This window comes from Atractosteus spatula, chromosome 9 (genome assembly GCF_055471065.1).
Source record: "Atractosteus spatula isolate fAtrSpa1 chromosome 9, fAtrSpa1.hap1, whole genome shotgun sequence".
NCBI classification, from domain to species: domain Eukaryota; kingdom Metazoa; phylum Chordata; class Actinopteri; order Semionotiformes; family Lepisosteidae; genus Atractosteus; species Atractosteus spatula.
The window spans coordinates 16,604,970-16,623,036 of NC_142714.1; the positions used below are offsets into that span (position 1 = coordinate 16,604,970).

General features: G+C 35.9%; 1 protein-coding gene across 1 annotated transcript in view; it reads left to right on the top strand.

The window, feature by feature from the left end:
* The window catches only part of aven (apoptosis and caspase activation inhibitor), a 74,353-nt gene extending 57,500 nt beyond the window's left edge, over positions 1 to 16,853 (top strand). The window contains exons 3-6 of the mRNA XM_088925967.1: positions 12,018 to 12,088; positions 13,361 to 13,456; positions 14,713 to 15,055; positions 15,912 to 16,853. Coding sequence (XP_088782093.1) covers positions 12,018 to 12,088; positions 13,361 to 13,456; positions 14,713 to 15,055; positions 15,912 to 16,021 — 620 coding nt within the window. The 3' untranslated portion in view covers positions 16,022 to 16,853. The remainder of the gene's footprint in view (positions 1 to 12,017; positions 12,089 to 13,360; positions 13,457 to 14,712; positions 15,056 to 15,911) is intronic.
* The last annotated feature ends 1,214 nt before the right edge of the window (positions 16,854 to 18,067 follow it).

Here is an 18,067-nt window from a genome sequence, read left to right on the forward strand (position 1 = left end):
TTAAATAAATTACTTTTCAAACATTATATATATATAGCAATTAAATAGAAACATTCAATGATGTTTAGAATAAAATAAATTTGATGATTTTATTTATTTGGAAAGTTATTTTGAGAAGCATTTGCTTAATTCTATGCACTTGTGGGGATGTTAAGTTTCAAAAGAAACGGTTGGTCTTGAGGGGTTTAAAATGCACACTATTCATCAGGCGTGAATAGTGAAGTAATTTAATTGAGTTTAGAATAAAATAAATTTGATGATTTTATTTATTTGGAAAGTTATTTTGAGAAACATTTGCTTAATTCTATGCACTTGTGGGGATGTTAAGTTTCAAAAGAAGTGGTTGGTCTTGAGGGGTTTAAAATGCTCACTATTCATCAGGTGTGAATAGTGAAGTAATTTAATTGAGTTTATCGATATGGTGATTGAAGGCACTGCTGAAGGGCATAGTGAATCCACAATAGTGCTTCACAAATACACAAAGGAAGAAAGACTGACCTGTAAATTAAGCTTAATTATCAACTTATAGTGTTTGCCCTAGGCCTTTATTGGGAGGACCTAACAGCATTTTGATTGCAATTTTTGCCATTTGTACAATTACTGACATTTTTTACTCTTCACTGTGGAGCCTGTGATGAATATAAAGTGGATAATGCCTTTTACACTAGAAGAACTTACGTTTTTAGCATGTCTCATTTTGTGCCCATTAATTATATATTATAAAGGGAAAAACAAGGTAATATAAGTAAATTCCTGGGTTTATAAATTTTCATTTAGGGATCCTTTGGAACATGTGCAGTGTTTCAACATTTGTACAACTTTTAAAGTCAGGTATGTTTTCTGTGTTGGTTTGCTTTACTATGTGTTCATTTGAAAGGAAAATATACAGTATAAAAAGAAGATGCAACACCAGAGTCTCCTGTACGTTCAGTGTTCATTAGTATAATTATTTGCCTTTAACAGACATCAATGTCTATTATAATTTCTAGAACGTCACCAAGCATAATGCAATTCACAAGCTAGTCCTGTCAATACTTTATCATTCCTTTTGAAAGAAATAACCTTTCAATTAATAAAGAGGAAACTGAATTGCACTGAACCAGTTTAGATTGTTTCTTGAAAACAACAACAACAAAAAAATCAAAGTCAGGAATACATTAAAAATGAACTAACTAAATAGATATTGTAGTTTTACAGTTTAGACTGTGCACCAGCCAAGTGGTGTTTGTTTCATTTCTTCCCAGATCGGTTAATTTAGCTCTCAAACATTTTGCCCCTGCTTTAATGTGCGTTTCACTTTATGGTGTAAATTAAATACCTTTAAAGGTTGAAAGCATAGAAAGATTTTCTGCTAAAGGTTGTTCGTTTTCTCACTCTTAAAGAATGACTGTGATTTTTACTGATTAATTTAGTATTACAGGTATTTAAGATCCTAAATAGACTTGGTGCTCTTTTTGCACTTTTGCTCCATTTGTGTGTGCTGGCAGTAAGCTAAATCATTAGCATGCTATGCAGTGTGACCTCTAAAATTTCCAATTTCATTTCAGTTAGATTGATGAAAGTATGTTGTGGTCCTCAGATTTTTATATTCTCTCTTTGCTCAAGTGCACTCACTTATAAGTATGTCTTCCATTATCAAAGTGATATTCCATGTGAAGAATTTACTTCAGACTGGCTCTAACTCCTTACCTGTGTTTGAGTACCATTTTGAATCATTTCTCCTTAAGGTGGAATCAAATATTTATTGATGGTTGCTTTATTGATGATGATTTAGTCTTGCTTGCTTTGCTAGGTTTTGTACAAAAGCAAGCTACTGGTTTGTCCATTCCAGTTTAAAGAAAGTGAGAGATCTGTCATTTTACAGTATGGACAGTCACAAGAAGTTACAAAAGAAACCCATTACCAGGTTAATTAAAAAATGAATTAAGATCTCATCTCTCTGCCAAGTAGAAAGTACAAATAAACATAGGTCTTCTGAGCAAATGTCATTCAGAAATTTGAATTGCCTTTCAAACAGGAAATAGCTGAAGGAAACACAGAAGTGTTTGTGTAGTTTTCTAGGCTTACTGGTGGTCTTTAAAGCAGTAATGCTAATATCGAAGCTACTGTCTTTTGTGCAAATTTGGACACAGGAAGAGCTCTCAAACCTGGTCCTGGCAGGAGTCACATTCCTGCTGGACCAGTTGTACCTTTTCCCCAGGTAGTGATGATTGAAGGTTATGTTCCTGAACAGTGCTTTTATATCCAATATTATTTGAATGCAAAAAAAAAATACAAACAGTGTACAGTATTTACTGTTGGCAATGAGGTTCCCCATTTCATTTCAGCACTGATTATGGTCTTTAAAAACTATTGCACAGTTCTGATGTATTGGGTCACAGTGATGCACTGCACTGCTTCACAACACACAACAGTAAGGTTGGTTCAGGCTTCTCAAGCTTCCCATCAAGCTAACTTTGTCAAACCATTTATTGTTTTTTTAATCGCTTTTAATGTCATGAATGAGTAAATGGAAGACTAATTTGTTCTACTCAATGTCATTTTGAATATCTGTGCACATAAATTGTAAATTGTATTTGCGACAGTAAACGCATACTGCTTTGTGGTAGATTTACACTAAAGAAGGTTTTTATTCATAGAGACCTCTTGGAGCGTCTGTCTAGTCTTCTGTTATCAAAAAAGCAACAGATTCCACATCAGCAATGTTATTTATGCTCTCTCATTTATAGCTTGTTAAAACCCTGACAGGAACCAAAAATATAAATTAAAAAACATAGCAGAAAACATAGGATATGAAAATGATTTAGAAGTGGAAGTTAATTACAGTGCAGCAGATGTAATTACATCTTTTAAACAGAGCTGTTAAGAAGGATCCATTTAGATCTGTTCTGTAGTGTATTTGGTATGAATGGCCCCTTAATTAACTGGAAATTGGATGAATTTGATGATTATGAAGCTTTGCTGTAACATCATACGATATTTCAGTGCTATGGCTTGGAAGATTAAATGGTTGTAAATAGGTGCTATAAACAGAATAGTTTTAGTTTTTTCTTTCTCTGTAATGATTACCTGAGGTCTGAATGTGAACTGCAGAGTGACAGAGAAGGTGTGTCTTGCTCTGAACCCTGTAGTGTAATGGTCACTCACCTGCAGTCCATCTGCCATGGTGAAGCTGAATAGCTTCTCCCGTCACTGTTGCTCCCAATAACATTTCCATTAGCTCCTGCAGTATTAGACAGGTGAGTTGTACGGTATGCAAATCCTAGAGCCTGAGCAGTTTTGATAGTTTGTATTATTTTAAACCTAAATCGCAGTGCATAAGTGGAAGGGAAGGTAAAGTTGTGACTTGAGAAGAATAAATGTGCATTCATAGACTAGTGAGTTGGTGTGTAGTTTGCAGCAATCAGAACTTCACTAGGGGTAATAAGTCGGTCTGTTTCACTCTGTGGGGTTGAACTCCATTATAGCAGGTTGTATTTTTAACATATTTGTCTTTTTTCATGTCTGTCTTTGCTTTTTCTTATAAGGGAAGCTTTTATATACATGTAAAAGCTTCAGGTGGTTGCTAGATTACTGGTCATATCCTAGGAGCAGTGCATTTTAAGAACTTGGGTTTCTACCTGCATTAAACCTATGCATGATCAGCGCAATAAAATACTGTGCTGTTCTCTGTTATCAGCTGAGCATTATCGTGGAAACTGCAGCCCAGACTCCTTACATTGCTCCCTTTTCAAAGGTTAAATTGTCTTTATGTTGTTCTATTGATCTTTTTATTTTTTATTGATCTTTTTCACAAAAATCACTTTTCATGTGGTTTCAAAAGGGTTATTTTCAAAGGTTTTACAGAACCTTTGTTAGTACTGTGCAGTGTCACTGGCATGCTTCATTTTTTTAGATTTCGTAGTTTAATTCTAAGGCCAAATTTCTAATGCAGCCAATTATAAAAGCTCCACATAACGTCAGATAAAAAGATAAGTGGGACATCAGCTCAAGTGCATTAGTAGATGAAATCTGGTTCTGACATCAATGCCACATAAAAGCCTCTACACAATGCCCTAAAATAGAATATGTCAAGGCAAGGAAGCTGTGGCAGATGCAAAACTCTAAAGCATCAGTTACACATACTGAAGTAATTAGTAAAATGAAGAAACAGACTGCATTTCCAGGCATCACAGAAATGCTTTTAATTAGGAGTTTCTCGTTTTGACAGTCTTTTAATTTGTAGATATCAAACTGGCCTGAAAACATGGTTCTGCTGCAAGGAGAGCTAAAAGCAGCCTTCTCCTTGCAGCTAAACTGTTTTTGCTGCAGTTCCCATATGTTAGAATTGGTTTATTCTACCTTCCTTTGTGTTTAAAAACTAAAGATTCAGAGGGCTGTTGTATTGTAATTACAGGTTGAATTAAAACAAAACATAATTATATTTTTTCATTTTTTTTTTCCATTAAGCAAAAGTAAACTAATAAAGGTCATTCCTTTTGTAGATGCTTCAGCATTAGTTTAGAGGTTTTGCTTTATACCACAGACAATCCTAAATCATAGGCCAAAAGGGAATATTAATGGCACATATATTACATTAAATTTTTCTACAGAAAGTCTGTTTTCTCAACAAGATTCTTACTGAAAGTACTCTGTATACCTGTTACAAAACAGCAGAGAAAGTGATATGATGTCCTTGACAAATTCACAGTTTAGGTGGGTACATAAGTTGAGGTAATACCATCTGAAGACATTCAGACACCCAAAGAAGGCTCCACAGCCAAAAAATGTTGTGTTTTCTTTCTTGTCTTTTCAGCATGGAATAAACCTATGACTTGTTCAATCTGAAGACAGGTTGGTATAGTTTGCAGTAAAAGAAAATTCCCTTCAAAATTATAAATCTGTACTAACACCAATACTAAATCCCAGTGGCAAAGTTTAAAATCCCACAGGAAATGAAGATTTGTAGTAAATCCCTTAAGGGGTGTTTATGTCTGCCACATTATTTCAGTCACCAGTACAATATATCTTTCTGTTTATATCCATCTTGAATTAATGGTCTTGTAAAATCCATCCTTTAAACCCAGAACTTAATTCTAAGTGATAAAAAAAATCAAAATGTTGGGGGGAAAAAAGCAAAATCTCTGCTCTGTGGACTGTAATCCTTAAATCTCCTTAACCTCTTTGAAATCCCTCACACTGAGCAAGCTATAGGCCGCCAAGCTGCCGTAAAGCTGTATGTGAGGTTCACATCTGTTACTTTAGCTGTTTGCCAACATTTCTGTCTACAATGGCGTAGCCCCAGCAGAACTTTTGAAATCTTTTGAGCCCAATTTTGCAAATCTGCCAAGTTTTTTAATATAACATCCGTACTCCATGTGGAGCACGTTTATTAATTTTCTGAAATCTTAGTTCTGGGATAGTGAGGCTAAAGACGGCTTTGCAGCTGCTTGTGTTATAGTAGAGTAGTCGTGTCTAAATTTTTGTTGATCCAGACATTATAATAAACACTTAAGAGCATGTCAAATTCATCTCATTTGGTATAAGTATCCTGATTTCGCAAAACAAAAAGGCTGTAGTATAATACACAGGATGCAATCGCTTTTTTAAAAAACAAGTTAACATAAAATATAAGTTGTAATCTTATTTTTCTGATATGGGGGATTTGATCAAGTTAAAAATTGTTTCAAGCAACACACCAAGCTGTCTTCATGCCATCTGAGTTTGTCTGCTCCTTTAGCTGTTGACAGATTCAACTCTCATAATCTTTGCTACTGTCACTATAGTCTGTGCTGTCAGCCCCTTCAAGGAAACCGTTCTAGACTTGACTTCATGCAGGTTCCAATCTGCTGATGCAGTGCATCAATTGCACCTGACAACTGTTGCGTCTGTATGACACGCAGAGTTCCCAGCCTGTCACAGATTCCACTCTGGTGCAGTGTGACTTATCTCGTTTGACAGTTGACAAAGATTTGATGGGGGAAAAAAAGAGAGCCTAGTTGCTATTTTGTTATACGTCTGGTTTTGTTCTTTTAACTGAACACTTAACAACTAAATACATTTGCAGATATTAGAGATACATTTCTCCGGAGTACAGTATAGATGTGATGACCTTGTTTCTGAACTGCATAATTTTCTAAACAAATCCTAATAATTGCATGATTAAGGAAGGAAATGTGTTCCCATGACAGCTGTATTTCAGAATCTAAGATTTGCTGAAGTATAAAAACCTTAGTTCATGTTCCCTAGCTGTCCATTCTTCACAATTATTTGCATTTGTGACAGACTGAATCCAAATTGGTTTAAGGTTTAAAAAAGAAAGTTGAAATACTGCATTTTGAGGCTGACTGAATGTGTGAAATTTATTATTTAAATATACTTTATTATTTTTATTTTTTAATTTAATTCATTGGTTTTATAGTCAAATACTGTTGCATGTCTACTTACTGAACATTGTTACAGATGCATGTTCTTGAAAGATCTGTTGCAGACAAGGCTATAGTCAGTACTGTCACTTTGGTTTTTGTATGGTTTTAGGACATCATTGCTTATGTTTAAACTTTGTTTTTTACCAAATATACCAGGATACTGAAGAAGTATTGGAAAGTTTACCACTTATTGGGTAGGTTCCTTTTCAGTGTGTAGGATCTACTTGTGTGCCTTGTGTAGAATTACAAATGCATCACTTACACTTAAGCAATATTTATTTTATGTTACTGTTCATTCTGCACTGGACTAGCAGATGAATCTGACCAGTTTTTATCAATTTAGATAAAGAAATTTATCAGGGAAATAGATCCTACTAGTGCCAGTATGGTAGTTCTTTATATGCTATAAGATATAATTGGTATTGGATTGGATGGTTTTGTGCATAATAGCAATGTAAAATGTCACAGCTGCAGACAAGTTAACAAAATACTGCAGTTACAATTTTCACTTTTTGCAGCTGGTGTATTTATAATATGCATATTTTATCACAAAAATGTGATTATATTAAATTAGTTTCTTTCCTTTACGAGATACAGGTGCTTCTTAGAGTGTGTTGCTCTAAGAAAAAACACAATCTGTCTTGTAATTAAAACACTAAACAAACACAATCTGTATCAATTTATGTCCCTGTCCAGTCAGGAAAGACATGTTACAGAGTGCAAGGAAATTTCAGAAAGCCCCAGGAGGCAAGTTGATAAAATGGCTTATTTCTTCGTAATTAGACCTACAAAAAAAGATAATCTACTGATGACAGAGACATTTAATTTGAACAGGGAAGCATTACGAGCTGAGAATGTAAGAATGCTTTCCCTTTTATTTTTACATGTTTCTGTGTTCTCTGCCACAAATGAAACCCCATTTACAACATATACAAGCTGGAGTGTGTATGGGTGACGAGAGTGTGCACAAGGAGAAAGAAAAGACAAACTAGAAGAGCTGTAATCCATCTGGTCAGATGTCCCTGCCCCTGTGGGGTAGTATAATTAAAAGCTCAACACAAACTGGAGGCTTACTCTAGGATTCAATTTGATGTTGAAATAAAAGGAGCCTGCATGCAGTGGCTGTGAATGGCAGCAAGTGGAGACCCATGATGTACCTTGTTCTTTTTGCATGGGGGACAGGCAGAGCTCCAGCAATGGTTACCAGCTGCACATGACAGGTCTGTATGTCATACAACCTGGAGTCTTTCTTCTCTTGTCCTTGGCTGCTACTGCATCACAAATAGAACATGATTTCCTCCATATATTGAACTTGGTCTAAATGGGGAAATTATAAACATGCTTGGGCATGCCTTTTTATGGCAGATTCACATTAAGATTTTAAAGAATTGACCTTATTAATCAGTTCTGATCTTTATTCTGTTATTTACTTGTTTGATACTGAACCACAAAGTGGTTTTGTAGTACACAGCATTCTATTTATTTGAGGTTTGTAGTGAAGGCAAATATGGATTGTTCCCATTGTCCCCATACTTTCTCAGCTCCTGTACAGCAGCCTACCTCGATTTCCATTGCCTGGGTTAGGTTTTTCCATCTTTAGATTTAGTTCAGAGAAGAGTGTGAAATCATTTGATAATGTGGGTGATAAAATAATTTATGTAAATGTCCTAGTAGAGACATTTTAATGCATTAACACCCCTTTCAACACAAACTTTCATGTTTGAATGTGGAATTTAAATGGATCAAAATTGTTTATTTTCTCATTAGCAGCAATTAAAGGAATGGTATTATATGGATAAAATGATTGTAATAATAAAAATGATTACAACATCTAATAACATTATACAAGATAATATGTTAAACATACAATGTCACACTTTGTTCATCTGATTAGAAATCGAGAGGTCAAAGACAAACATATGTATTTTATCCCCATCACAATGTAGGGACTAAACCAAACAAAAAAGAAAGAATGCATACCTGCCAAACAATTAAGAAATAAAATAACTCTAAGGTATGTGCAAATTATATACTCCCTGAGTGAGGATTGGATCTTTGTTTTAAGTAAGATGTTCACACAATTTTTTTCTAGAAAAGTTCTGTATTGTTGCTTTCACGTTTCACATGAATGAAGCTTAATTATTTGCTTCTTCAAAACAGTATCCATCAAAGCCAGATTTAAGATACGGAAGGTACAAAATTACTTAATGTTACTGAAACTACCTTTCTGACATCCACCAAAATAAATGCCTCCCTTACTTGGTGACTTTAAAATGGCAGAATCGCATTTATGGTAAGACTGTGCTTTGACATTCAAACAAGGTTAGTGAATCCATTGTGGGAAGCAGAAGGTCTTTTGTATTCCTGCCGACAGGGTAGATGATATCTGATTGCTTTACAAACACCCGACCTGACAGGCAGTTCAAATGGAGATTATCCAATCTCAGATGGTTTAGAAGAACATAAGAAAAGTTACAAACATAAGGAGGCAATTTCACCCATTTGTCTCATTTGGTAGTTTGTAGGTAATTGATCCAAGGATCTCATCCAACTGTTTCTTGAAGGAAGGAGAGCTAATTGTGACACAGCAGCCAGTTACTCTACCATCATCACATCTTCCTGCACTGGTTGCTGTAGAAACCAATCACCTGGAGACGGTTTTCGACCATACCCGTTCCAGGAGCCTTTCAACATAAATACTCAGACCCAAAAGAGCTCAGGGCTCTGTGATTGAATTTTTACTCTGAGCACTTTGAGTTTTGCTCCTTCATTTTTCTAGTTTTGTTCTTGCCTTGGTCCCGTTTCCCTAGTGATGTCTTTCTTGGATTCCTGACCTCAGCTTTGTTTTCCAATTTTGTTCCCTGTTGCCCCAGGTCAATTTGTTTCCTTGACATGGAACATATAAACAAAGGTATTTATAGTGCCTATAAAAGGCCATACCTGTAGATTTATTATGGTTTTGTTATTACTCTGGCCGGTCTTAGTTTCAGACAATCATTATCATTCACATCATATATGAATCGAGAGGTGTAAAGTGGACATTGAAGAGCTGCATTTGTAAAGTTCAGGTGATGCAGTTGAGAGATGATACTGGCTACCTGGAGAGAACACAAAGATCGCTTCAAGGAGGTGTTGAGTGTCAGTTCATTATTTCCATGGTCTTTCATGTATGAACATCACAGCTTAAAAACTTAATAATGGGTAATAATAGATTTAATTAACATCCAGGAGATTAAGCAACTGTAGGAATGGAGGTAATGCAGCTGCTTTGGGAGAGTCCTTCAACATTACAGATCCAACAGAACCCTTCACCAAGTGGTTGCAATGAAGCACTTAAGGCTGAAAAGTTAAGGTTGGTGCCTCGTATGTGCTCATCTGTTTGTCAAGAACATGGTATAGCATGACTCATCTGACCACATCACATTTCTTCTCTAATCAGTAGTTTATTACTCTTGGTCTTTGCACCACTGAACTTGAAAATGTGCATTACCAAGTGTGATGAGTGGTTTGTGCACTTCAACTATGGTATCACGCTCTGTGGAGTTCACAGCAGTCCATTTTTGATTAAAGTAGCTGCTTGTGCCGCACTGAAATTTGCAGTCGATTAATCAGGAGTTGCTCTCCTGTTTTGTCCTGACTTTGAATTAATGCACAATATCACAATTTTGGAGTATGTGCATCGAACCCTTCAGATGTTATCCTTTGCTGATGATATCTTTCTCTCAGACTTCTGTACTGACATCACATTAGACATCTTTGCTCATGAAACATCAGCAAGCTGATCTGTCTTGGTCACAGAAGCTCCTGTCAAACACACCTCAACAATCTGTAGCCATATTATCCATAATTATAGGCAGCCAAATCTGTCCAGCATTTCTATTCATGATCTATATATATCACCCTGCAACTTGCCACTGAAGCTAAGCAGGTATGAGCCTTGCCAGTACCTGGATGTGCCTTCAATCGGATGAGATGTAAAATCAAGGTTCTGACTCTGTGGTCATTAAAAATCCCAGCATGTTTCTCGAAAACAGTAGGGGTGTTAGGGGCGTTACCCTGGTGTCCTGGCCAAAATTCCCATTGGCCTTTACTAATAATGGCCTCCTAATAATCCCCATCTATGAATTGACTTCATCACTGTTCTCCTCCACACTGATAGCTGGTGTGTGGTGAGCATTATGGCTGTGGTTGCATCATCCAGGTGGGTGCTGCACATTGGTGGTGGTGGAGGGGGAGTCCCCATTACCTGTAAAGAGCTTTGAGTGGAGTGTCCAGTGATCTGGCTGTGTGCTATGCAGCTCATCAAATATTAAAGTTTGACACAAAAAATAAAGTTTTATATCTATATAAAGCACACAGTTGAAAGTGTGGTTGCTGTTAATTTTTATTAAAACATATTTTCTACTTATAAGTGAAGCAATTAAACAGCACTGAGCTAAAGCTGTAAAACTATGACCAGTGAGGCTTGGGGAGTTCTAAAAGCATTATGGAGTGTTTGCTGCAATGGATTGTCAGTCACAATATGCCTGTTTATCAGGAAACATTACATTACAGGAGGAAAAAAATGATATTCCAGTCCAGTCGTACAAAAGAGTTAAGGCCTCATTTAAAAAACCATTGTGCTTTCTACTGTAATTATCTGCTGAGGTTTGTAGTCTGTCCTAAAATGTTTTAATCTTCCCATTTAATTAATTGACCTTTATGAATCCATTTACTTTTTTCAGCATATTAATAAAAATGGTGGTATCTCATTGCAAACAGAAAGTTCATGCAAGTAATTTGAATGGAAAAGAAATCTGCCTGCTGTTTCTCTATAATTGAAAGGGCTATCAGATAGCACGGTGGTGAACACAGTTGTTCACAGACATGAAAACCTTTTAGAAGCTGTAATGTTACGAAGGGCTAAATCTTTGCAAGTTAATTCTTTAAAATACTCTGTTGGGCTGCATGGACTGGCTGCACTTCATGCATGCCATCAGGAGAACTTTTTTTTTCCCCTTTCAGAATGGTTTCAAACATTTGATATTTTAATGGATAATTAAATTAAGTGCTAATTAAGTTTTCAAAAAATCTGTAATTTGCCTATCTAAATTTCAAGATGATACACTACAAAGGGGTCTACTTGGAGGAAATCTTGTTCCTTTCTCCTTCTTGTTGGGGAAAGTCCAGAGGTTCTGTCGTTTTGGGAAACAGATGCTTTCCTTTATTTGATAACAATTGAGTGTATCCCGTTTTCCACAGCTACTTTTATTGAATAGTCTTTTACAAAAACAAATCTAACTGGGAGGTTCCACGCCAGCCAACAAAATGATAGTGTAGCATGCTAAGGATAATTTCTCTCACTCAAAGTAACCTAAACTGGATTGCACCTGGCCAGTTCAACTCTACTGTTGGTCTCAGTTGTGTTTTTTGGCTAGGCTACATGCTAGCAAGTCATCAGAACTTGAGCGAATGCGTTTACCGTTCAAGCCTTGTTTGCCAGTGTTGTAGATGACTCAGATTAAATTAGCATATCACAAAACAGGATTCATATTACTTTCCCATTGTTTGTATGTTCAGCTCTTTTATACATACCTGTTTAATTATTTTTTTCATCTTTCTGTTTCTTAGGTGACTCTTTTACCCAGTTTAGATTTTCTGAAGAAAAAGAATGGGAGGTTGATGCTTTAGCTAACAATCAGGTAAATTGCTTTCACTGGGTCCTTTTTTCTATTATGCACACATATCAGAAAATATCAGAAATCTGCTCATCAGCAGCTTCTCATGCAGTGGAAGCATCTCATAAAAGTGTCGGCAGTAATAACCTATCTGCTCTAATGATTTTCAGCAGTACCAGAAACAAATTTACAAAACTGTCTTCTGAGTTCATATAGTGATAGAGGGCTGTTGAAAGAACTATGTTATCATTTTATATGTACTGTAGCAGCTGCTGATGCTTTGCTGCTTTAATGCCCTTTGCACACTAAAAAACATTTTTAAATCCGTGTTTTTTAAATCCAAGTCAAAAGAGATTTATGGACTTGTTGCATGTTTTAGTATTAAATAATTATGACCCCTGAATTAAGATTAATTGTTTTCTGTAAGTTATATTGAGTTAATTAACTCATTTTGTTTGATCAAAAGCCATATTCTGCATGCAAAGCTGTGTTTTTTTTTTCATGGAATGTAAGTTAATAAACTTATGGATCATTATAAGGAAACAAGATTTTACTTGATTACTTTGATACTTAGTGGTATGAAATAAACTGTGATTTCATTTTGAAATCTTTTATACACAGATTCTGTCAAAACCTTTGGAAATGTTTAATGCTAAAAAAACAACTGCAGTGTTGTCACTTCCTCTTCAGTAGTGAATTAAACAGTTTATTAGAATGTCTCATATCCATCTTTTTATTGCAAGGCATTTCTTTGATTGACTCTGGGGCTCCGGGAAATCTAATGTGTGTAGAGGATTCATTTCACAGCTTGCTTCTGGAAGTGGAAAGAAAATATGGCAGGGGCTTTTGAAAAAGAAAACATTCATCATAGTTTACTTACTGTACTGTATGTAGACATCCATATTTGCACATCAGTATGGTATGGCTACTTTTTTGACTGATTCAGGGAAGACTATTGATTTCTGACTTGGAAACAAAGTTTTAATGCACTTTTGCAGTCATGCGCACAATTTATGTAATACATATTTCCTATATAGGTTGAATGAAAGTATCTGTCATTTTTAAATGTTTTCTTCCTATCTATCAAAATATATAGATTGTATGCTAAGTAAAAGGAACAGCAGCATATTTGAATAACGACTGGGACTAGCAGTTTATATTCTGTGATATATCTTTCATGTTTATGCATCAGTAACTTACATCCCTGTATGGATGCTACTGTATGAGAGAGAGTGCTTTACAGGAGTAAACTTACCTGTCAATATTGCATGTTAATCCATCCTCTATACATTGCAGATGTCAGCTTTCTTTGTGGACTCGCAGTTATTAGCCCAGTCACTTCAAGCTCTTCCTCTTCATGTAAGGCTAAATGTGGAAGCAGAATTGGTCCAGGTATGCAACATTTTTTTCAAGTACTGTTTTTATCTCTCCACTTTATCCATCCTGAAATTAATTTATTACTTTACTAATTATGTCAAAGCTTACCAGTAGATTTTGGTCAATCAGGAGTTCAGTTCCTTATGGAGAATCCTCTATCAAACAACAGATTCTTTTTTACTCTAATTCACAGTAAATTTGAAGAAAGCCATGTGCTCCAATACAATCTGTCAATATTTCCCTCTATTAATAGTCTTAATGTATGTAACCCATCTCCTGTAAAGGTCAATAATGGAAATTGGGTTTTTAACATTCCACCATTGTCCATCATATATTTCAGTTATATGTTAATATGTTAATATGACTACTAGATTAACATCTTTTTTTATTTGATGAAAACTATGCTTATTTTTTCCATACTTAAACCTTTACATTTCTCCATGTTACCTTTCCTAGAAGTTGAATTGTTTTGCTGGTACACTGATGGCAATATAAGATTTAGTGAAGACCCATAGAATCTGTTGTGTTCTGATTGAATTTTTTTTCCATGAGAAATCTAACATTTCAGTCTACCGTAGGGCATGCGGGTCAGAATACTGTTCTTCTAGTAATTGATACCGTTATATTCCAGAAGGCACTAAAATTTAGATTGCTCAGAGAGAAAAGCACTCACTCTGCTTTATCCTAGATGTGCTTTGAAGTGTGTAAATGTCACTTTGTTGACAACTGTATTTGTGAAAAACAGGTACCAGTATGCTGTGATGATTACATACAAGAAGGTTCACATCTGAGGGCAGCCTCAATTAGCTGTGATTCTAGCTATCCGTTGACAATTCAGTACTAACAACTGAGGCTATCTGAACAATAGATGCAGCTACATACTGGTGGCATTTGTAGATATTCAATCCCTCACGATCGGCTGTGCTTCTGTTCCCAAGAAGTTGAGTTATATGCAGTAAAACCCCAATATTCACAAGAAAATGCTTTCGTACACAAAGAGATGTGGCTATCTGGAACATGCATCCCAGTGAGGTAGTTGAGTTTACACTTTTAAGAAAAGAACTGGATGCTCTTTTAGTTTCATGAGGTTACTAGATCGCCAAAAAAAAAAACTATGGGCTGAATGGCCTCCTGTTATTCATACCATTTCTTAGTCTCTGTATATTAGACCACATTCTAATATAGTCTTCTCCTGGAGTTTTCTTTTTGTAAACACATGGATGAAGACCTCTTGTCCACTTTTCTCGGAATATGTTGTTGTTTGGTTTTAGGTATCTGCTCCGGCAGAGCTCCCTGTGACAATCATGAAGAACAAACAGGACTTCAGCCTCACTGGTCAGTTTGGAGTTCCCACTGCCATAAAGCCAGCACCCACGTGTGCTTCCTCTGCGAACACTCCTGTACCCCTCTCTGAGTCTATGGATGGGAAGCCTCTGAGAGCCACAGCCCCTCAGATGTCTGTTAGCGCAGCCCAGCCCCCAGCAGATGACCTGGACGAGGAACTTGACCTGCTACTTAGTCTAGATCCTCATGTTCCAGCTGCTATAGATAGTGTTCCTTCACAAATTAATGACCTGAATAAGGACGACATGAAAGCACCTTCCCCAGTTCTAAGTAAGCATTTGTTGTGATCCTATGCAGTGTTTTGCTTGTGTATATTTTTAATATAATGTAGACAGTATTTTGCCGTCTCACATTTTTAATGCATAACATTAGCCGTATTTGAAGGAGATACCGCACACAAATTTTGGTTCAGAACCTACTAAAGCATTTCTGGTGATATAGCTCTGTTTGTACACCAAGAAACATGAAATAATATAAGCCATTTTAAAGAAAACATTGGAGGTTAGACATAAGATTTTAGTTTCCTGAAGAAATGCAGTTTCACAGCTCTTCTAGTTATCAAGACGGCTGAGTTTGTAGGCCCTGAAGTTCGTAGCACCAAATCAATTATTGTTACAGAGGCCAATGAATATGTATGTTTCAGATGTTGTGAAAAAAATCTTTGAAAGTGGGCCGATCACAAGCAATGTAGATTGCTTGTAAAGGACCACTTTAAAATGATATCGGCCATTAAACTAGGAACTGGATTCTGTTGCTGTATGCTGTAGCTAAGTGATTATGAACTGCATTTTTAGTAATCATTCTGGGTAATCACCATAAAATCCTCCCCACTCATCAGTGTTGATGGGCTTGCAGACAGTGCCTTATAGTCTGGTGAACAAGGTAATCATGCTGTTGTCTGGAGGCTAGACTGCAGTTATTCAACAAAACAGCAGTTTGTCTCACTTCAGAGTCAAGGCACCAAGGACAGCAGGTGCTTCAAATCTGAAGGTTTAAAAATCCATTTTAAGGAGAATTTCTGTGTTGCTTTACACTCCCTGCTGGAACTCCCACATTCCTGACACACAAAATAAATAGGCTGTTACAGTTTAAATATATATATATAAATGTATGTGTTCCCCTGCAGCATCTGATGGAGTCAAAGAAGAACAAGAGCGCTCTCCTGAAGCAACAGTTTTGAAAAAGGAAATCACAGAAGATGATCTGGAAGACTGGTTGGATAGTATGATTTCCTGATTTCTCTGAGTCCCTACAGGCTTCAGAGGTCTTGGATGTATTTCTTATTTTAGTTACAAAAACTGCCTGCCAGCTTTAAACATTAAAATGAAACTCAGTGCACTCTTTTCAGCATTTTTTCCATTTCCTTCCTCACTCATTATATTGAGGAAGAAATTAAGGTTAACTGTAAACACATTGCCTTAATGCATCTTGACCTCTGCAAGCACTTAACTGTTTACTTGGAACACAGGTTAACAGGTAAAGCACCTGTTAAATTAATGTCAATAGACCATTAAGGGGATTTATGTCATTTAATTTCTGTTTTGAACTTGGGAAGAGCAGTGACCTGCCTGGAAATTCAGAAATAACCCAGTGTGGTAATCATTTCTATGACATATTTAAGAAGCTAACACAGCTGTATCAACTGTTTTTGTGTCAATGTCTGTAACTTGACCTGTCTGAAACAATATTTGTTGATAATAACAATTTAATCCCTGATATGTCATGGTCTCATCATTTGGCCTTCTGGCAAATGTTTTTTTTATATGGAAGTATGTATATGACTTGCATGTGAGTAGACACTACATTATATATTCTATAGACAAAATATACGAAATCAGTTTAAGTGCTACCTAAGCAATACACAGAAGCAATAAGTACTAACTGCTGAATTAAGCAATGATTGACTACACCCTCACCCATATTCTCCTTTCATAATTTCACTTAAATAGGCTTGCAAAGATGAGTGGCATTAATATCATGCCATAATGGTTTACAATGCCTCCAGGAACTCAGCAGCTGTAAATGGAATTGCTTCTGATGAAGCCTATTAAAAAGAAAGTGGGACCTGTGATAAGCTTCTGCATTTCATTTGTAAAATGAGACAGGGCAGTATGTCTTTCAGACTGAACATTCCCAAAGAACTGAAAAATAAGGGCTATAAAACTGTTCTGCTTTTCTAAATGAAAAGAACTCTTGCTCTTGACGTGCTGTCCAACACAGTGTGTTAATTGTTTTAGCTGTGCATGAAAAAGGTAAAATTATGTAGTAAAAAATTGATACTTTTTTTCTCTTTGAATGTTAACCTAAAAGATAAATCATACAAAAGCTAGATTCATAGTGGTGTAATGGGATTTTACCTACAGCATTTGAAAATAAAACCACACCTTTCCAATGTATTGAGGTATTCTTCATCATGACATTGCATCATCTGAAGTACAGTACATGGATGTAAATGATGCAATATGATGTCCCTGTCAAGCTCAGTTCATAAGGGAAGAGAGATACCTGAACCACTCTATTCATGGGCAGCTAATAGGGTTTGAAGTGGGATAAGTCAGTAGTTGGGTTTTTGCCTCTTCAGTGCCATTCTCAAACCACCCAAGCTACACATTTCTTTTGGTCTTTTGCAGTGCACAGAAGTACTTTGTAAGTACACAAATATTTTGTCTCGTTTTAGACTTCTTTCTCTATAAATTGTTTATACTTAATATTATAAGCTTAGTAGTAAAATGTATTTGAATCCAAACTGACACTTTTCTGAGTCTGAAGTGACTTGTGTATCCACTCTATGCTGGCAAACTTCAACAAATGAGAACAAAGTGACTGTTTTATATAATAAAACATAATATTGAGCCCTATAGTGCATTATAATTATATGATATTGTAGGCCTATTTGACAGTCTCACCTGAAATACTGGGGCATTGTCATCTCATGTTTGTTGAAGCCTTAAGTTCTAGTCTTGTAATGTTTATGAATCACATCAAACTTTTAATTTTGTTTTTTCCCATTTCCCTATTGTAAGTCAGTTACTTGCTTTCCTCTAATTTCTTGTAAAAAGTTTCGGTTTAAAAAAAACTAATGAAGCACTTCTTGAGATACTGTTTTTCTGCTACTAAAACTTCAGAGTATGTGACAACAGTGATTTACCATTAATTAATTAGAAAGCAAAAGTGTCTCCACTGCCAAGGTGTCTTTTCATTTTTATTTTGTAGCAAATTAGAAATGTTTATTCCATTACATCAAGAAGATTGATGCAGTTCCCCACTCTACCCTTATTAGAG